Source organism: Panthera pardus, unplaced genomic scaffold (genome assembly GCF_024362965.1).
Source record: "Panthera pardus isolate Hobbes unplaced genomic scaffold, ASM2436296v1 HiC_scaffold_16, whole genome shotgun sequence".
NCBI lineage: Eukaryota > Metazoa > Chordata > Mammalia > Carnivora > Felidae > Panthera > Panthera pardus.
In genome coordinates, this window is record NW_026526721.1 from 103,711,542 (window position 1) to 103,731,090 (window position 19,549).

The window sequence follows — 19,549 nt, forward strand, 5'->3', positions numbered from 1 at the left end:
TCCCCAAATACTATTGACTGGTCAGATACTTGGTGACCAGAAAAAAAAAGCCTCAGTGCAGTCCTCAGACAGCTTTGCACTTCCCCAAATTGGCTATGCTCGAATACTACTTTTCCATTATTCCTCTCTCCAGTCTCACATCACAATGCACATATTATGCAGATGATCTCAGCAGATGATCTCAGCTAAATAGGATGTATGGGGAAAATCTGTCTGAGCAAGGGAGAATCTTCCCAGTGTTAGAATGCCACCCTCTGATTCCTTGGCACCACGTTTCTGAATGGTTGCAGATACCTTTCTTGTAAACACCATACTGCCTTTACTATTTATATGGGATTATAATATCTTTGGTAAGGAATTATTCTTAAGTGTTATGAATTTCAGCAATTTGAGGTATTTTGATGTAGGATACATCATGTCTTTGCTAAAGATCTTTTAAGTGTCTGAGTGTAATTATATATTCAGGTTGTATATATATTTTCTTATCTATTGTGTTGTCATTTCCAGAAGCAACTATTTCTCTGCCTTTATTCTTTTAAAATCCTTATAAGCTTGGTGAATTTGAATTATTGTGAAAAAGCAACATTTCGTAAATGTTTTTGCTCGTTTCCCCTGTAATTAGAGAAGTTCTGATGAAAGGGAGAAAGGAGTTTTGAGAAAAGTACAAAAGGTGCTCCTAAGGACCAAAAAGTAAGCTTGGAAGGAATGCCTAGGAGAAAGTGTGTTCTTGCTCTGGCTACTATACACAGATGCATACTTCTGAAGAACAGAAATCTCCCTAGGTGAACTAGCAGGAAGAGAAAGGTTTCTGACCCCAATAGCATATTGGTTGACCATAAAACTTCAGATTTTTTTCTGTGGTTTTTTTTTTAACAGTCCCTATTGCTACTCTCACCCCGACCTAGTCTAACAAATTTATGAGCAGAGTAAGTGAAAAAGGTGCTCTGAAATACAGCTGTATTTACTACCTTGCTGGTCTAAAAGTCTTCTTGGATTTGGGAGAATGAGAAATTATCTAAGGGAGGCCTACTGAATACTTAATCTATACTCAGCACCTCCTTTAATGTACTTAGCAGTAATTTTCTACTTGGTGAAGGGTTGTTGTTTTTTTTCCCTTAAATACACTTTCATTTTTTTTTTTTTCTTTTTAGGTTAGTGATATTACTCAGAATTCTGTCACTATAAATTAGACTCAATTTAGCATTTTCTTAGTTTATACCTTTTGTTTAGTTTTTTTTTTTTTTTAATTCCAGTATAGTTAACATACAGTGTTATATTAGTTTCAGGTGTACAGTATAGTGATTCAACAATTCTAGACATTACTCAGTGCTCTTCATGGTAAGTGCACTCTTTAATCCCCATCACCTTTTTTACCCATCACCCCTCCCACCTCCCCTCTCATAATCATCAGTTTGTTCTTTATAGTTAAGAGTCTGTTTCTTGGTTTCTCTCCCTCTCTCTCTCTCATTTTTCCCCTTTGTTTTATTTCCCACGTTCCACATATGAGTAAGATCATATAATATTTGTCTTCCTCTGACCAACTTGTTTTGCTTAGCATTATACTTTCAAGACCCATCCATGTTGCTGCAAATAGCAAGATTTCATTCTTTTATGACTGAATAGTGTTCCATTATATATACATATATGTCTCACTTCTTTTTTATCCTTTCATCTATCAATGGACACTTGGGCTCCTAACATAATTTAGCTATTATAAATAATGGTGCAATAAGCATAGGAGTACATATATCCTTTCAAATTAGTGTTTTTGTGTTTTTTGGGTAAATACCCAGTAGTGCGATTACTGGATTATAGGGTAATTCTTTTTTTAATTTTTTGAGGAAGCTCCATTTGATTTATATTGTTTGATGACATGGTTATTTGGGGGAGTATTACTCTTCTTTTTCCATATTTTTATTTGGCAATTATATTGTGGTTTTTATGTAACTTTTATAAGAGATTTATTACCTCTTCCTTAAATAACTCACTTATTTTTCACATTGCCACCATGGCAACCATAACTATTGGGCAGCGTATTTACCTCCAGTAGAATGTACACCTCAGATTGCGGTGCCTGGGTGGCTAAGTTGGTTAAGCTTCTGACTCTTGATTTCAGCTCAGGTCATGATCTCATGGTTTGTGAATTCGAGCCCCATGTTGGGTTCTGCACTGCCAGTGAGAAGCCTGCCTGGGATTCTGTCTCTCCCTCTCTCTCTGCCCCTCCCCTACTCGTGCTCATGCATGTAGGCATGCGTGTGCGCTCTCTCTCTCTCAAAATAAGTAAATAAACTAAAAAAAAAAAAAAAAAAAGAATGTACACTCAGATTAGACCACTAGGTTGTTGATGTCATAATATTTCCATGTGGGGTCCATTAAAATTAAGGCCTTGATCCCTTGATCTGACCTTGGAAATTTATTCTAATGTATAAACCATTCAATAGGACCAATATTGATCTGCCATTAAGGGGTTTCCAGTTTACAGAGTCCTTTGATTTGGCCCCAGGACAGCATTTGGAAATTATTTACCTGGTCAGATTTAGTATGTTCAGGCAGGTTGTAGAGGACCTCTGGAGTCCAACCCAAGGCTTCCAGTCACTCCTTGGCAGGACTAGCACACTGACTAGTTTCTTCCTCTTTCCGTGTATTTGATGCCAGCGGTATTAAAGGTGTTTCAGTGTCCTTGGAGTGCTAATATGTTTTGTTTGCTTTTATTTTTTTGTGTACATGTGTTTGTTTTTAATGCAGATTTTATATTCTCCCTTTAACTTTTATTTTTACAGTGAATGCAATCAAGTGGCATTTTAAAATTCTGCTGAAAGTGGAGACATGAGACTGAAGATATCTCTTTTAAAAGAACCAAAACATATCCTTTTGATACTTACAAACCTTATTGTGATCATCTTACTAGAGTATTGTTAAAAGTTTTTTTTTTCTGTTTTATATTCTAAACAGTAGATTTTTAAAAATTCTTTTTAATGGCAATTTAGCTACATTGTTTTTCCAATATTTGAGATCATGTTTTGCAGGTAATTTTCCAAAGCAAACTATTTGCTCTAAATCTTACTTTCAAATTCTTATTGACATTTTTCTTACCCTACTTAAGTACTAAGCTTAAGTACATAAAACACAGTTTTTGTTTAGTCTAGTAGGATCTTGAAGAGCAGCTTTTTTAAAAACCAAATAATTTCTTTGCTAGTGTGATCTCGTATGTTTTCATTGAGCTCTGCTCTGTTTCTTCATACTCATGATAAAGTGGAGGATAAGCTGGGGAAATCTGAGCAGTCAGACTTTATTATTTCATGTGGGAAGGTAGCAATTATAAATATTTTCTCAAATGCATGACCCTATATTTTGTTAGTAAGAATACCTAAAAATGTGTCAAGAAAATATGACAGGCCTCTCTACCTTCATTCTTAGTTATTTATATCAGTGCTTCTATAAGAATCATCTGTAGACTTTATTGCAGGTCTGTGAAGGGACACGTACAGAAATTAGAAAGTAAGAGGTAAGAAATTTTTGTAGCAATTTGACATTATCACAACACCCAAATATAAGATCATTTTTCTAATAATTCATTTATGTTTTATCTTACAAAATGTTTTATAATATATTTGAAATAGAGAAAAATGTGGTCCTTCATCAGAGATAGCAAAGGACTGTTTGGACATTTGATCAAACTTTAAAAATTTATATTATCTTATTTTACCTTTAGAGTGAAGATATAATTCCCTTTGTTTTTCCTTAAATCATGTTTACTGTCTTTTCAAAATGTGCCTTCAGGAGTTTATGCTTTATACAATTTTACAGATTTTTGACTGTGTCCATTGTTTGCTTTTACCTTTTCAAGTTGAAGAATGATGACAGTTTCTAAACTTTCTGAATCTGTTAGTCCCCTCATTTCTCCCATACTCTTGAAGATACATCACACATGTCTGACATGTACTCACATCACTTTATATAAGGGTAAACTTAATGTTTTTTTGTTTTGGAATGGGTGTGTTGTGTGTGTGTGTGTGTGTGCACGCACACACACACATATATGTGTATTTTCTTCCTTTCTTGGTTTTACCTGACATTGTTTAGGCTATAGCAGTTGTATTGGAGCACTTTTTTCAGTAATGATCTAGTGATAGTCAGGTCCTTTTATTTAGATTATATTTTGAGTTCTGAATATTACAATGCCACATTATTACCTATTTGTACAAACTGTTAAACTCTTCATATAATTTCTCTTTTACCTTTTTGGTTATTTTCTTAATCTATCATTTTGAAGTATTAAAAAATCTTAGAATATTCCAGAATAATTATAGCACATTGTCTTTTTTTTTCCATTGGAGTTTATTGATTGCTCAGATAAGCCAATAAAAACCAGTAGTGAGAAGCGATGGAAGTAAAAGGATTATACAATAACAAGAGAAAAAACAACCCAACTAGGAATGATCTGGTAATACAGAAACCCAGATATAAGGAAGACAAAGGTCCCTCGTAAATGATGAGCTGAAATGCCTTCCCTAGATACACAGTTCTGCCAGGGTAAGCAGCTTGTTCTGATGGAGGAAGAGATGGCTAAACTTGAACACCTCAATTTGTAGAAATCCTTGTGATAAATCAGAGACTGAACAAACGGGTTAAATAAGGTGGGAATTTTAGGGTTCGTATCTATCTAGTGCTATGCACCATGTAGGTGTAGTAAATTATAATTGAATTGCTTCCTGAATTTAATGTAAAAAATTTGGTAAGATTTTAGTTTTGGCAGTTAGGCTGTAGGTTTTTTCCTAGGTAAATTGTTATTACAATGTGTAAGTTAAGCAGGTATTTTACTGTTAGATTTCAGTCTTCAACCCTTGATTTTTTAAAACTTATCAAAATAATACATGTTTATTCTAATAAATGATACAGATATATGTAAATTTTAAAATTATAGTTCCCTTTTCTTCTCACCTATCCCCCAACTGTTTAGTGTATATCCTTTCATACCTTTTGATCTGTTAGATGTCTTTGTGTATCATTTGGCCTTATTTATGGAATATTTCATACCACAATTTAAAATTTTTCATGTCACCAGATCTTTCTTTTTTTCCTCTTTTGTCATGCGGATTTCTTGCTTTCCATTCTTCTTACAACTGTTGTGGTAGATACTTATTTTCCTTTTTATGGAGAAAATATGAAAGTTATGAAATGAAAATATATAGAGAACCTTGAAACATTTGACCTTTTTTTTTCTTATACTCTGCATCTGTGAATTATTTTATTAAGATTTAAGGCTTTTGTGTGTTTTATGTCTCCTTAACATGTTGACACATCAAGAATTAGTCAGCTGTGTGGGCTGGACTACTGCTGAAGAACTGTATTCATGTAGTGATGACCACCAGATAGTGAAGTGGAACTTGTTAACAAGTGAAACAAGTCAGATAGTAAAGCTTCCTGATGATATTTACCCAATAGATCTTCACTGGTTTCCAAAAAGTTTAGGCATAAAGAAGCAAACTCAAGCAGAAAGCTTTGTCCTTACAAGTTCTGATGGTAAGTTTTTGATAAATGTTATATGCTCATCTTTGTATTTAAAAGACATAGTATCTTGGTATGACTTATGCTTTTAGTTGTTTTACAAAGCTGATATTTGTAGATCTGCATACCTTCATTTACACATTTAATCCATATTCTGTGAAGTCATTTGGTTTGTGTATAGGCTATAAAACTATTGTCATGAAAGGAAGTGAATTAAACTGGCATATCCTGGGATTTGATCTGAGCTTTCTTTTGCCTTTACTTTTTCTGTGATCGCACAGAAAATAATTGTTAAACTATTATAAGTTTTGGTTCCTAATTTCTTCAAGTTTAACTTTATGACATAACCACACTAAAAAAACATGGGCACAATGCAACATTTAGTAAGCTATTAAATATTGTCTTTATTTTCTAGTACATGTTAATTTCTACTTAACAGAGTTGGAGATTTATTTAATTTGACTGTAGCTTTATTACTGGTGAGTAAAATGCATGACTTTTCTACTTTTTGAGGGAATGTTTTTATTTTCATAGAAACAACTTGACCTGTTTTTGTCTGTATTACACTTTACCTACTATGTCAATTAAAAATACATTCATCAAAAGTAATGGAAACTTATGTGGCTTACTTATGCACAGATAGAGTTTTTTGGTTCATCTAACTCCAGGGGTAGATCCTCAAGCACAGCTGCATTAGGCCCCTGTTCTTACCATCTCTTGGATGGGCTCTCCCCACAAGGGGAGCATGATGGCAGCCAGCAGCCCAAGGCTCATCCTAGAAAAGAAATGTCAGCAGAGAGGGTGCTGCTTCCTCATTATCTCTTGCAGGCAAGTGCAAACTTGGGTCATGTGCCCATGAAAGAATCACTTTAGTCAAGGGAATGGGATACTGGTTGACTGAATACAACAGGCCCCAGGCCACCATGGAAAGGGAAAGAGAAAGAGAAGAGGGCTTTTGTAACGAGGACAGGAAGGCATGTAATGACAAACGATCACATCAGATTCCACTTCTTTTACAGACACAACTTATGATAGTTTTTTTAACCTTATTTTTTCTGAATGTTGATTAAATGAGATATTGTGTGAAAGTAATTGGCACTTAGAAGATTAATTCTGAACCACAGCTAGAATTTGGCTTACCTCAGATGATAAAATGAAGGGTTGACTTTTTTAAAAAAAACTTTTAATTTTGATATAATTTCACATTTACAGAAAGGTTGTAAGAATTATACACATAACTCCTGCATATCTTTATCCAAATTCATTTATTGTTAACATTTTGTCCCATATACTTTATCATTGGCTCTCTCCCTCTCTTCTCCCCCACCCCCTATGACACTACACACAAACAAACACACACATGTCTTTTTCCTAAGTATTTAAGGTTATTTTATAGACATGCCCTTTTAACCATAAATACTTCAGTGCATTTCCCAAGAATGAGGATTTCCTGTTATATAACCACAATACAGTGATCAAAATCAGGAAATTTAACATTGATGTTAAATTGAATATATAGTTCATATTCAAATTTTAATAATTGTCCTAATAATATCTTTTATAGAAATTTGTTTTCTTTTCTGGTACAGAGTAACACATTGCTTTTGTCATATTTCTTGAACCTCCTTTAATCTAGAGCCTCCTCAGTCTTTTTTATGATCTTGACAGTTTTGAAGAATACAGCCTTGTTATTTTTACAGAGTGTCCCTCAGTTTATGTTTGTCTGATATTTCCTCATAATTAGATTCAGTTTACATATTTCTTAGCAGCAATAATTAGAGTATCAGATTGAGAGATTTGTGATGCTGGTTTGACCCAGCATTATTATTGGTGATGTTAACTTTGATTACTTTGAAAGGTTGTATTCACTAAATCAAGCCACTGTAAAGTTACCGTTTTTCTGTTTTAATAAATAACTTACGAGAGGATACTTTCAGACTACATAAAAGTGTTCTCTTCCTCCTTAAACTTCCTCCCACTATTTAAGCATCTATTGATGATATTTGGCTGAATCATTTATTACTAAGATGGATGCCAAATGGTGATTCTTTTAAAACTTCATAATTCCTTCCATATTGATTAGTTGGTATTCTGCTGCAAGAAGAGCCTCCCCTCTCTCACCTGTGTTTGTTTACTTATGTCAGATTAGACTCATAATCTTATTTATTTCTTGAGTCTCCTGTTGCTATCATTTTTTAAATTTTAATGTGAAAATTGTCCCAGATTTGGCCAGTGGAGACCTATCAGGCCAGCTCCAATGAATTTTGGGGGGGGGGGTTTGGTAATGTTTCCTCATTATTTTTTGAGCACTTCTTTGCTGGTACAAAATGTTTCGGGCTCATCTTGTACTTTATCAATCCCAGTCCCCAAACTATCCTTTTCTCCAAGGACGCCTGTTCTTTTCTTGGTGCTTATTGGTATTTAAAAACCAAGGTGAGAGTGCTAGCAAATATTTCAATGGGGTGTGTTTGCTTCAAGGGCCTCTCAGAGAGCTAAGAAATAGGAATATAAATGTATATTAAAAAATGTACATATCTGGGGTGCCTGGGTGGCTCAATCATTTGAGTGTCTGACTCTTGCTTCAGCTCAGGTTTCCTAGGGTTCCCAGCTCAGGTTTCTCAGGGCTGTGGTATTGAGCCCTGTGTAGGGTTCCGCACTGAGCATGGAGCCTGCTTAACATTCTCTCTCTCTCTCTCTCTCTCTCTCTCTTCCTCCCTCCTTCCCTCTGCTCCTTTCCCCTCACTGACATGTGCACTCTTTCGCTCTAAAACAAGACAAGACAAAATAAAACAAAAATCTGTACGTATATATAGCTATTGATTTCTTTCTCCTGCGCTTCTTCCCTTCTTTTTCCTCTTTCCTCTCTGTTTTCTTTCCTTCCCTTTCCTCTGTTCCTTCTTTCCTTCCTTCCTTTCTATACTAAAAATCGTAAGTTCATTCTGATGCCACCAATTCAACACCACAGGGTTAATTCTAGTCTTTCTTTTTTCTATACTTGGAAACAGTGAGGGAGGCTGGCTCCTGTTATTCTCAATATATTTACTCACTTGCTCAATTCTACAATACACAGTAGATTGTTTCAGAATGGCTAATCTATACTACTGCAGAAAACTAGAGTTTAATATTTGTTTACTTTCATTTTTATCTTTATACTGAGTATATAGAGTTAAAGTCCTCTGTTCAAAAGTTACTTGCATTTTTCCTTTGTTTAACTGTTGGTATGTTATTCATTTAGAATATAGTTAAAGTATTATTTGTGTTTGTTTTCCATTTAAAGTTTCCTTTCTCCCCCATCTTTGTTGATTTGATTATTTTTTGGATATGTAAAACATTAATATGCATCATTCCACAAAGACAAAACTATATTTAAGAAATATACTCAGGGCGCCTGGGTGGCTCAGTCGGTTGGGCGTCTGACTTCGGCTCAGGTCACGATCTCGCGGTCCGTGGGTTCGAGCCCTGCGTCGGGCTCTGGGCTGATGGCTCAGAGCCTGGAGCCTGCTTCCGATTCTGTGTCTCCCTCTCTCTCTGCCCCTCCTCCGTTCATGCTCTGTCTCTCTCTGTCTCAAAAATAAATAAAATGTTAAAAAAAAAAAGATATTAAAAAAAAAGAAATATACTCAACAATAAATTACCTAAAAAAAAAAAAAAAGAAATATACTCAGAGCAATGTCACTACTCCTCCTCACCCTATCCTATACATCCTGTTTCTGTTTACTCCTTGTAGGTAAAAAATTTCTATAGTTCTGGTTTATCCTTCATCCTTCCTGTTTGTCTTCTGGCAAAAGTAAACAGATAGTTCATATTTTCTCCTTTCACCTTTTGTATTACACAGAAGGTAGCATACCATATATTTTCTTTGCATTTTCCCTTTTTTTTTAACTCAATAGTATATTAGGATTGACTTTTATCTGGTGAATATGGATAGTAAGTATACTTAGTCTTGATAATTTCTGTTGTCTGAGTGTTTCTCTGAATTTAGATTACTTAATTACACTCAAAGAATAGTTGCTTGGATCTCTATTTCAAATTGGCTTTAATGCTCAACGTCGCTCCTCATCAGGGAAATACAAATCAAAACCACACTCAGATATCACCTCACGCCAGTCAGAGTGGCCAAAATGAACAAATCAGGAGACTATAGATGCTGGAGAGGATGTGGAGTAATGGGAACCCTCTTGCACTGTTGGTGGGAATGCAAATTGGTGCAGCCACTCTGGAAAACAGTGTGGAGGTTCCTCAAAAAATTAAAAATAGACCTACCCTATGACCCAGCAATAGCACTGCTAGGAATTTACCCAAAGGATACAGGAGTACTGATGCATAGGGGCACTTGTACCCCAATGTTTATAGCAGCACTCTCAACAATAGTCAAATTGTGGAAAGAGCCTAAATGTCCATCAACTGATGAATGGATAAAGAAATTGTGGTTTATAAACACAATGGAGTACTATGTGGCAATGAGAAAGAATGAAATACGGCCCTTTGTAGCAACGTGGATGGAACTGGAGAGTGTGATGCTAAGTGAAATAAGCCATGCAGAGAAAGACAGATACCATATGGTTTCACTCTTATGTGGATCCTGAGAAACTTAACAGAAACCCATGGGGGAGGGGAAGGAAAAAAAAAAGAGGTTAGAGTGGGAGAGAGCCAAAGCATAAGAGACTGTTAAAAACTGAGAACAAACTGAGGGTTGATGGAGGGTGGGAGGGAGGGGGGGTGGGTGATGGGTATTGAGGAGGGCACATTTTGGGATAAGCACTGGGTGTTGTATGGAAACCAATTTGACAATAAATTTCATATATTGAAAAAAAATTTTTTTTAAATAAAAAAATTCAAATTGGCTTTAGATAGAACACTTTATGATAGGGAAAAAAATTAAAAATGTAATTTAAAAGTTAAATTTGCAAAATTTATTTAAATATATAAATATAACTATATTATGACTTATGAGAAACTAACATTTCATTTTTTTAAGGTTTACTGTATAAAAAAAAACAAGTAACATAACATGCCACAACTAGATGTGGGAAGAAAAGAGAACCAAAGCAGAGTAGTTGAGTATTTTCTTCTAAGCTAGGATGAGGAATATTTGGGATCTTATGAAAGAGAGGGAAAAGTATGGTAGATCAAAGAAAAGAAATAGAAGGATAAGATAGAAAGGATCATCCATAAATGAAAAAGAAATGTTCAAAAAAGAATAAAGTATATGCCAATGGGAGGTGGTCAAAGGGTTTTCTGCCAGATAAACACTTGAGGTCATTTTATATATTAGTGCTATATTCTTTGTTATATGATACTTAAAAAAATATTATTCTGGTTAAAAAACCATATAACGTGAGATGTACCCTGTTAACAAATTTTTAAATATACAGTGTGGTATTGTTAACTATAAGCACAATACTGTACAGCAGATCTCTAGGACTTGATTTCATTTTGTATGATGTTAACCCAGTTCTTAAAAAAATTCTTTTTTTCAAAATTTAATTTATTGCTCAGGAGATTCTCTTTTCTAGTTGCCACCAACTTTCTCCCCCAATGTTGGCAGAGAAGGTAGTGTTTTTGAGTTTGCTCTTCACTCTTTCAGTGTTCCCTCCCCCTCAGCCCCTCTCTCTTCTTTGTGGTGGTAACATTCCAAAAGAGATCCCTGAGATTCGCCAGCAGGTCCTGAAATACAGAAGGCAGACTTTTGCCAAGCATTTTATCTTACCAGTAATTCTCTCCCAACATTACTACTTCTTTTTGAATATTTCATGCAGCTGTATACTACTTTTTAGAAGATCTATTTCTATAACAATGTGTTAAAAGATTTACATTTAAAAATAATTGAATTATGTAAAATAGATTTGGGGAGCTGCCATATAAAGGAATTCTGGTATAAAATCTTTTGTAAAGCTGTTAAACACTTCTTAAATTATATTTACAGAAAGATAATTTTTTTCTTATTTTTAAAATATTTTAAAAGTTTTTAATTAATTTATTTTGAGAGGGAGAGAGAGAGAGCGCGAGAGGAAGCGTGAGCGGGGGAGGGGCAGAGAGAGGGAGGGAGAGAACACCAAGCAGGTTCTGCACTGTGAGTGCAGAGCCTGAGGTGGGACTTGAACTCACGAACTGTGAGATCATGACCTGAGTGGAAATAGAGAAGTCAGATGTTTAACCAACTGAGCCACTCAGACCCCCCAACAAAAGATGATTTTTTAATACATTGTATTAGGTATCTTGAAGTAATTCCCATATTTTTTTAATAGTTAATATGTCCATTTAAAAATCCCACTTGAAAAAGAATTTGTGTGTTCATTTCTTTTTATCATAAGTTGGTGGTTGGTTACAGATCTCTGTGGCTTTTTGCAACCGTCTGCCAAATAATTTCTTCTATTAAGCAGTCTGCAAAAGTGCTCATGTGTCCTTTTTCCTAACACCCTATTCCAAGCTCTCTCATGTTTCCATGGACATTTCCTAAGGCATTTCTAACTTTAAGAAATGTGTTTTATATAATTTTAATGTTTCCTCTGTTCTTTTTCTCTTTTATAACATTTCCTTCTTTTTAAAAAGTTTATTTTTTATTTAATGAACAAAAGGTTAATTTTATACCTCAGGATATAAATATCCAAGTTTGTTATCCAAATCCATTTTTTGTTCAATAAATCAGTAAATGAATCATATTGATTATATTCTCTTCTCAACCCCACCCCTAGCAAATAATTGGGAATAAATTGATCTCTAGTTTGGTCTTGCATTTTAAAAAGATTATAGAAAAGTTAGAGAGCAGAACCAAAATAGTTAAATGGATAACCAGGAGTTTAAAAATACAGTATTTGATATGTGGATGCATCTGGCTGGCCCAATGAGTAGAGCTTGTCACTCTTGATCTCAGGGTCCTGGGTTCAAGCCCCATGTTGGGCATGGAGCCTACTTAAACATTTTTTTTAAATTAAAAAAAATAAAAATATTTTATATATGTAATTTTATATTTATGCTTTATTCTGGGTATGCTATTAAAGCAATTTGTAACCAGACAAAATATTAAGGCCAAAGGTTTATTGAGCGCCAAATCTATGCAAAGAGCTGACCCTAGTTGTCCCAGTGTATGTCTTCTGTAAGGTCATAGGAAGCAAGAATAATTTTTAGCACTTGTCAGAAAGTCCGTATTAGGTATTTTAGGATAAGAAATATCAACGAGGTTACCTGGATGGTTCAGTTGGTTAAGCATCTGACTCTTGATATTGGTTCAGGTCTGCTTGGGATTCTCTCTCTCCCTCTCCTTCTCTCTCTCTCTCTCTCTCTGCCCCTCCTTTCCCCTCTCTCAAAATAAATAAATAAACAAACTTTAAAAAATATCAACGATATAAATACATAAAATTTTTCAAATATGGAGTGGATTGAAAGGAAATTTCTGGATCCTTCATTTCTGGTTTAAGAGTTATTTGGTTAGGGGCGCCTGGGTGGCTCAGTCGGTTAAGCGGCCCACTTCGGCTCAGGTCACGATCTCGTGGTCCGTGAGTTCGAGCCCCGCGTCGGGCTTTGTGCTGACAGAGCCTGGAGGCTGTTTCAGATTCTGTGTCTCCCTCTCTCTGACCCTCCCCCATTCATGCTCTGTCTCTCTCTGTCTCAAAAATAAATAAACGTTAAAAAAAAACTTAAAAAAAAAAAGAGTTATTTGGTTAATCTCTTTGGTGATGGATTCATTCATTATATGCAACAGTTGTTTAGTATGTGGATATTCTGTGCTAGGCAGTAAGCTAACTTTTAGTGAGAACAGACCTGGGTAAAGTAAACAATGGCCACAGAAGTAGCTTTCCACTTTGTCATCTTTACAGTTTTCCTCTTTTGAGGCTTTCCCCCCTTGCATATTCTCTGTAAAGCAATGCATTAAAAAGTAAATCCCATATAATTTTGAGTTAGTTCATGAAGAGAATAATGACAGTTGAATTCAAAGTATTTTTATTACACTGAAAAATGTATAGGGAAAAGTAGATGCTGCTAGTGGGTAGTTAGATGAAGGAAAACGGTAGCTTATTGTTAAGGTCCTAGAAAATGAATGATGAGAAAAGAAAGCTATCGGATGGAATGACAAAAAAAAGATGCCAGAGTAGTCTTTTTTTTTTTTTTTTTAAGTTAGGAGATGGTTACTGAATTAGTTAAGCTTAACAAATGCTGATTATGTAAATGTATTATTGCAAATAAAAATATGACTAAGATATGGCCTTCTGCCCTGATATGAATCACAGCCCAATAAAAACTGCAACAGAGCTGCAAATAATGTGCACTGTGTGTAAAAAAGAGGGAATGACTTTGTTGGTAAGAATGGGTAGGTGGTTAGTGAAATAACCACAGGGTGCTAGGTGTTAAATATTTCAAAGTCATCTGTATGAGACTTTTCCAGAGAAATGTTTTAAAGCCATCTTATGCATCTTAGATATATTTTTAGTGAATTGTTAATATTAAGCCAGATTCTTGAAAAGCCTTAAACTAAAAGTAAATTCAAACAAAATAAATTTTTGCAAGCAAAATTTGATTAGATAGCCACATTGATTATTTGCGAAAAATATATTTTTTTGATTTGGGGGAAGTTTCTAATTTCACTGTACTTAATTATATTATTATGAGCTATGTATTACTAGATTTCATGATTATTCAAAACCACACTGATCTTTTCTCAGCTTTCTGTAGTAGTTATTCTTTGTACAGTTGATGTATCCCCTTGACATCTCTTAGATAGTTTGCTTATGTCCTTTAAAGTTGTCAGTTTTTACTTTTTGCCTGTATATGTGTGAACTTTTTGAGGACAGCAACCAAATAGCCTGCTCCTTTTTGTCTACCTAGTGCCTGGCACAGTGTAAAATCATATAAAGCAAGTATTTTGAAATTTGGAATTATCAATTATTAAATTAGTTAACAACAAGACCATTAAACAGAGATGGCCCTAATGCCTTTGGCTGGCCTGAGCAAACCAAAATCTGTCTGTAAACACTTTAAAGTTTTGAAATTGAAACCAAAGCACAACCAGTCATAAACAGCCAACTAGGCCTTAAGCTATAGCCAATCAATAATTTCCATACTTTGCTTCTACCTTTTCCTTATAAAAGTCTTTCCCTGAGCTCCTGTTGGTGAAATACTCTTAACCACTTTTGGTTTAAGTGCTGCCCAATTAGAAGAGATTTTTGCTCAAATAAACTCTTAAAATTTTTTGTTATGCCTCAGTTTATTGTTTAACACCATTTAACTGTCCTGGTTCCTGTCCTCTACACCTTTACCAGCTTTTTGGTATCTTGCAAATGACAACAACAACAACAAAGACTGCAAAACCCTGCTGAATTAGAAGGCTTTCTTGACATTTCTCTTGGCCCCCTTTGGCCATATCCCAATGAAGTTTTGTTGTCCCTCTAATCTATCATAATAGCATCATGTACATATTTCTATTACACCACTTGTTTCAAGATTTTCTAATTTTGTTTTCAGGCTTGTTTACCAATAGATTTGTTTGTTCCTTGAAAGTAGGAACAATTGGGGTGCCTGGGTGGTTCAGTCGGTTAAGAGTCGGACTCTTGATTTTGGCTTAAGGTCATGATCTTATAATTCGTGAGTTCGAGTCTCATATAGAGCTCTGTGCTGACAGTGCGGAACCTGCTTGGGGTTCTTTGTCTCCCTCTCTCTCTGCCTCTCTCTCCCTTTCTCTCTCTCTCTCTCTCTCTCTCTCTCTCAAAAATAAATAAATAAACATTAAAAAAAGACAGTAGGAACAAGTATTTGAGTAGGAATATTATTTGTCTTTATGTCTCCAGTGCCTAGCACTATGCTAATCTAGCAGTAGGAACTCAACGGATATTTGCTGATTGAGAAAATCCAAATAGATTTCTCAAGTATAATTTCTTTTAGGTAAATTTCATCTGATTTCTAAGTTAGGAAGAGTGGAAAAAAGTGTAGAAGCTCACTGTGGAGCAGTTCTTGCAGGAAGATGGAATTATGAAGGAACAGCATTAGTTACAGGTAAGTTGTCGCAAAAATGACATTTTAAACGACTTTTTTAAAGGAAAATTTTCTTTGAATCATATTTTCTTTAGTAATAGTGTCTTTCATTGTTTAAGAGCAGATAATTGGCAAAGCATTGAACTAACCTGCTAGATAATGTTATAATTCAGAATGTCATATTAATAATATATGATTTATGGAGAATATTCTGTCAAGACTTTTGAAATGGTCAGTTATGAGATAAATAAAAGTTGTAATTCTTTAAAATTTTTAAATTCAAAATATTCTTATTGAACTGACCTTTACCCCCATTCCATCTCTCTCTCATCTCGTGCTTTACTGCAAGTATTCTCATCTTTGTCTATGGTATTAGTTATCTATTGTTGCCTAACAAATTACCCCAAAAGGTAATGGCTTAAGACAGTAAACATGTATTATCTTACAATTTCTGTGGGACAAGGAAGATTTAATTTGGTTGGGTAGTTCTGTCTCAGACTCATGTTGTTGGATAGGGCTTTAATAATGTGAAGGCTTGATTGGGGCTGCTTCCAAGATGGCTCACTCACATGCTCTTGGCAAGCGGCCTTAGTTCCTCTCTGACTGTTGGCAGCAGGCCTTACTTCCTCGCCACACGGTCTTCTCTGTAGGGCTGCTTGAGTGTTGTAACAACATGACAGCAGGCTTCATAAGTGCGTGATCCAAGAGAGAGCAAGATGGAAGACACAATATATTTTTTGAACCACCCTTGGAAGTCATTCTCTATCATTTCTACCACATTCTATGAGAAGAAAGTCACTAAGTATAGCTCACTGTGAAGAAGAGAGAAATTAAGCTCCACCTATTAAAAGGAGGAATAACAAAGAGTTTGTGAATACATAGTAAAACCACCAACCTATTCCCTGGGCTTTCTTTTAGGACTTTTTTCAGTGAGTTGTTCCTTCTCTTGTCTATTTTTTCAACTTGTCCTTTTCCAGGGGTTTCTTTTTCAGCATATAAATGTATTCAGGTATTATCCATCTTGAAAATGAGAATAATGAAATAATCCTGCCTTTAACAAATAATTCTCTCTAGATACAACTTCCTCTTTTTTCTTTTAGGCAAGCTGTTCAAAAGAGAAGGCTACTACTTCACTCTATTCTGTCCCCACTTCACTGGAATTTGCCTGCAACCCTTCTTTTGCACTGAAGGCACTTTTCTTAGAATTGTAGGGTGGAGATTTCAGTGAAAATGAAAGTATTATTTGAATAATATTTTCATAAGTCTTCTAAGATTAAAGGAAAAAAAATAAAAATTTTGGGCATGGAAGTTGGGCTTACTCTGATAAAATTGTTTCAGAGTAACTTCAATTAAATTTTATAGTTATGAAACACTGTCATTTAATGAGTAAATTGTATCCGAATTTTAAATATGTGTTAATATGATATATTGATTTTTATATGCACATTTAATGTTTAAATTTGTTTTCTATAGATGAAAACATCAATTATTATTCTCTCTTTATAGCTGGAGAAGATGGACAAATAAAAATCTGGTCAAAGACTGGGATGCTAAGATCAACTTTAGCTCAGCAAGGTACATATAATAATCAATTAAGATGTCTTAACAGTTTCTTTTAAAAACAGACTATTATAGTTCTTAAGACAGATTTAGGTTGGGTTCAAACCTGAAATCTCTTATTCCTGTTTACACTTTTTCCTCTTATTTTCCATGTTGCCTGATAGGCCATGATAACTGTATTATTTGAGCCAAGAAATAGAAGAAACACTCAAGGGCTTTTTCTTTTCTTTAAAAAAAATTTTTTTAATGTTTATTTATTTTTGAGAGAGGGAGAGAGATGTGAGATAAAGCACGAGTGGGGGAGGGGCAGAGAGAGAGGGAGACAAAGAATCCAGAAGCAGGCTCCAGGGCTTGAACTCATGGACCGTGAGGTCATGACCTGAGCTGAAGTCGGACGCTTAACCGACTGAGCCACCCTGGTGCCCTAGCTTTTTTAGTCAATCTATATAAATGCAGTTAAAGGCTAATGATTCTTTTAAAAATAATTCTGAGGCCTTATGAGCATATACTACCTGGAATAGGATTGGGTGTCTATTTAAGTAAATAATAGTAATAGAAAACATTGAAAGTATCTCCGTACTTAAAAAGTCCTAATAAGCTCATAATATTATCATCCTTTCTAAATTGTATTCTACATTTGGTGTCTACTCCTGGAAGGGAGCAGATACCTTGATGATTCAAAACTTGGTAAACTACAAGTACTTAGAGCAACATCTTAGTTTTCTATGTTAATTGGAAAGAAGTGCCCATAAAATCAATCCAGTGGTCATTCCAGTTGGGATTTTGTGTGTGTGCGTGTGTGTGTGTGTGTGTGTGTGTGCATGTAGCAGATTTATTTTCCTAATTAGATTTTATCTAGTAATAGTAAAGCAGTTTTAATGTTGATCTGAACACATATCAGCTGATCTTTAGAGACAGGTTGTAGATAATTCTTTAGAATTATATGATAAAGTCATATTGTGAGGTATCTCCAGTTAATGACTTCCAAAAATTTCCAGATTTAATTTTTTAAGTCATGTGTACTCTTAGAATAGTGTTAAAATAGTTACATTTCCTTAGCTGCACATTAACCAAATTTTAGCAAAGGGCCACCATAAATAATAGGTAGTAGTCATTTAGGTAATCATAAATACTAGGTAATGGTTATCTCCTGAGGTTAAGTATTTGCTACAGATAATCTCCAAATAGAATATTTATCCATGAATAGAAAATTCAGAGTTCATAGAAACATATATGGGTGAATTTTAGTTAGGAAAAAATGTCAATCCATTCTTACTTTAGCAATAAAATGTACCTCTAGAAAATAAATTTTATTTAGATTTTTTAGTAAGAATGGGGATTTATTTTTGGCTTTATAATTTTTGTTAGGGCTAATTATTTGGCATTCTCACTATATGATGTCTGACTTATAAGCAACTGACAGAATTCTTCTAGAAATTATTGCCCCCTTGGAGCTGGGGCTATGGTTCTTTTCAGCTGTTGCTGCTGCTGAGACACGTCCTTTTTTCCTTTCTTTTCTCTCTTATTAAATTTGTTGTTTACAGAAGCCACAGATATTTAGAGAAATTCCAAAAGTTTCTTTCACTACCCATTATAGCAACTGGAATTCTTGTCTAAGACCCTTCTTCACTAGTAGCCCTGTAAGGTTACTTATTTGTTTTCTTAAATTCTTCCCAATCATCTCCTGCCCTTCTACTGCCCTTGCATTTACCATTTTGGACTTTCTGAAGTCTAAAGTTGAAAGTTAGAATATGTTTTTTAATATAAACAATGTTAATCATGGAGGATAGTTGACATAGTACTATTAGTTCGGTACGATGGTTTACCTGTGTAATGGGTCTGGAAACCAAATTGCCTCTTATTTTACTTTTATGGAGAAATATATTCAGAGTTCCCAAATTTGCAATGGCAACTTGGAAGCATAATATGTTTATAAATTAAGGGCGTTTTATAAATCTGAGGTCACAAACAGGTGGTCTATGGGCTGAATCTGGCACACTAGAATGGTACAGGATCGATATTAAAATCAGGACATTTCACACACAAATTTGGTCTTCTGTCTTGAATTCATGAAGATTTACATCTATATTTTCTTCTAAGAGTGTTATAGTTTTCGTGTTTACATTTAGGTCTATGATCCATTTTGAGTTAGTTTTTGTGTATGATATTTATTTTAGATAGGGATGGGTAGTACTCTTTTTTTTTTTTTCTTCCTCCAAATAGATGGGTAAATAGATTCTCTTAAAAGCGAAAATACTGCTTAGGTCATATAATATAGTATTTATTATATATTCATGTAAATAGTGTATAGTATATTATTTATTATATATTCATCATATCATGTAATATATTTTCCATTGACATTCCAAATAGCTATAATTTTTTCTTTCTTTCTTTCTTTCTTTCTTTCTTTCTTTCTTTCTTTCTTTCTTTCTTTCAATATTTTCATTTATTTTTGAGGCAGAGAGAGACAGAGCATGAGCAGGGGAGGGGCAGAGAGACAGGAGATAAAGAA

General features: G+C 34.5%; 1 protein-coding gene across 3 annotated transcripts in view; it reads left to right on the top strand.

Moving 5' to 3' along the window:
• The window catches only part of IFT80 (intraflagellar transport 80), a 139,900-nt gene that overhangs the window by 12,220 nt on the left and 108,131 nt on the right, over positions 1-19,549 (top strand). Inside the window, exons 2-5 of one of the 3 annotated variants that reach the window (XM_053903670.1) lie at positions 2,781-2,861; positions 5,300-5,523; positions 15,385-15,495; positions 16,981-17,049. In XM_053903670.1, the coding sequence (XP_053759645.1) occupies positions 2,827-2,861; positions 5,300-5,523; positions 15,385-15,495; positions 16,981-17,049 (439 nt within the window). In that variant the 5' untranslated portion in view covers positions 2,781-2,826. The remainder of the gene's footprint in view (positions 1-2,780; positions 2,862-5,299; positions 5,524-15,384; positions 15,496-16,980; positions 17,050-19,549) is intronic. The other 2 variants (XM_053903671.1, XM_019440444.2) reach the window with 2 other exon arrangements.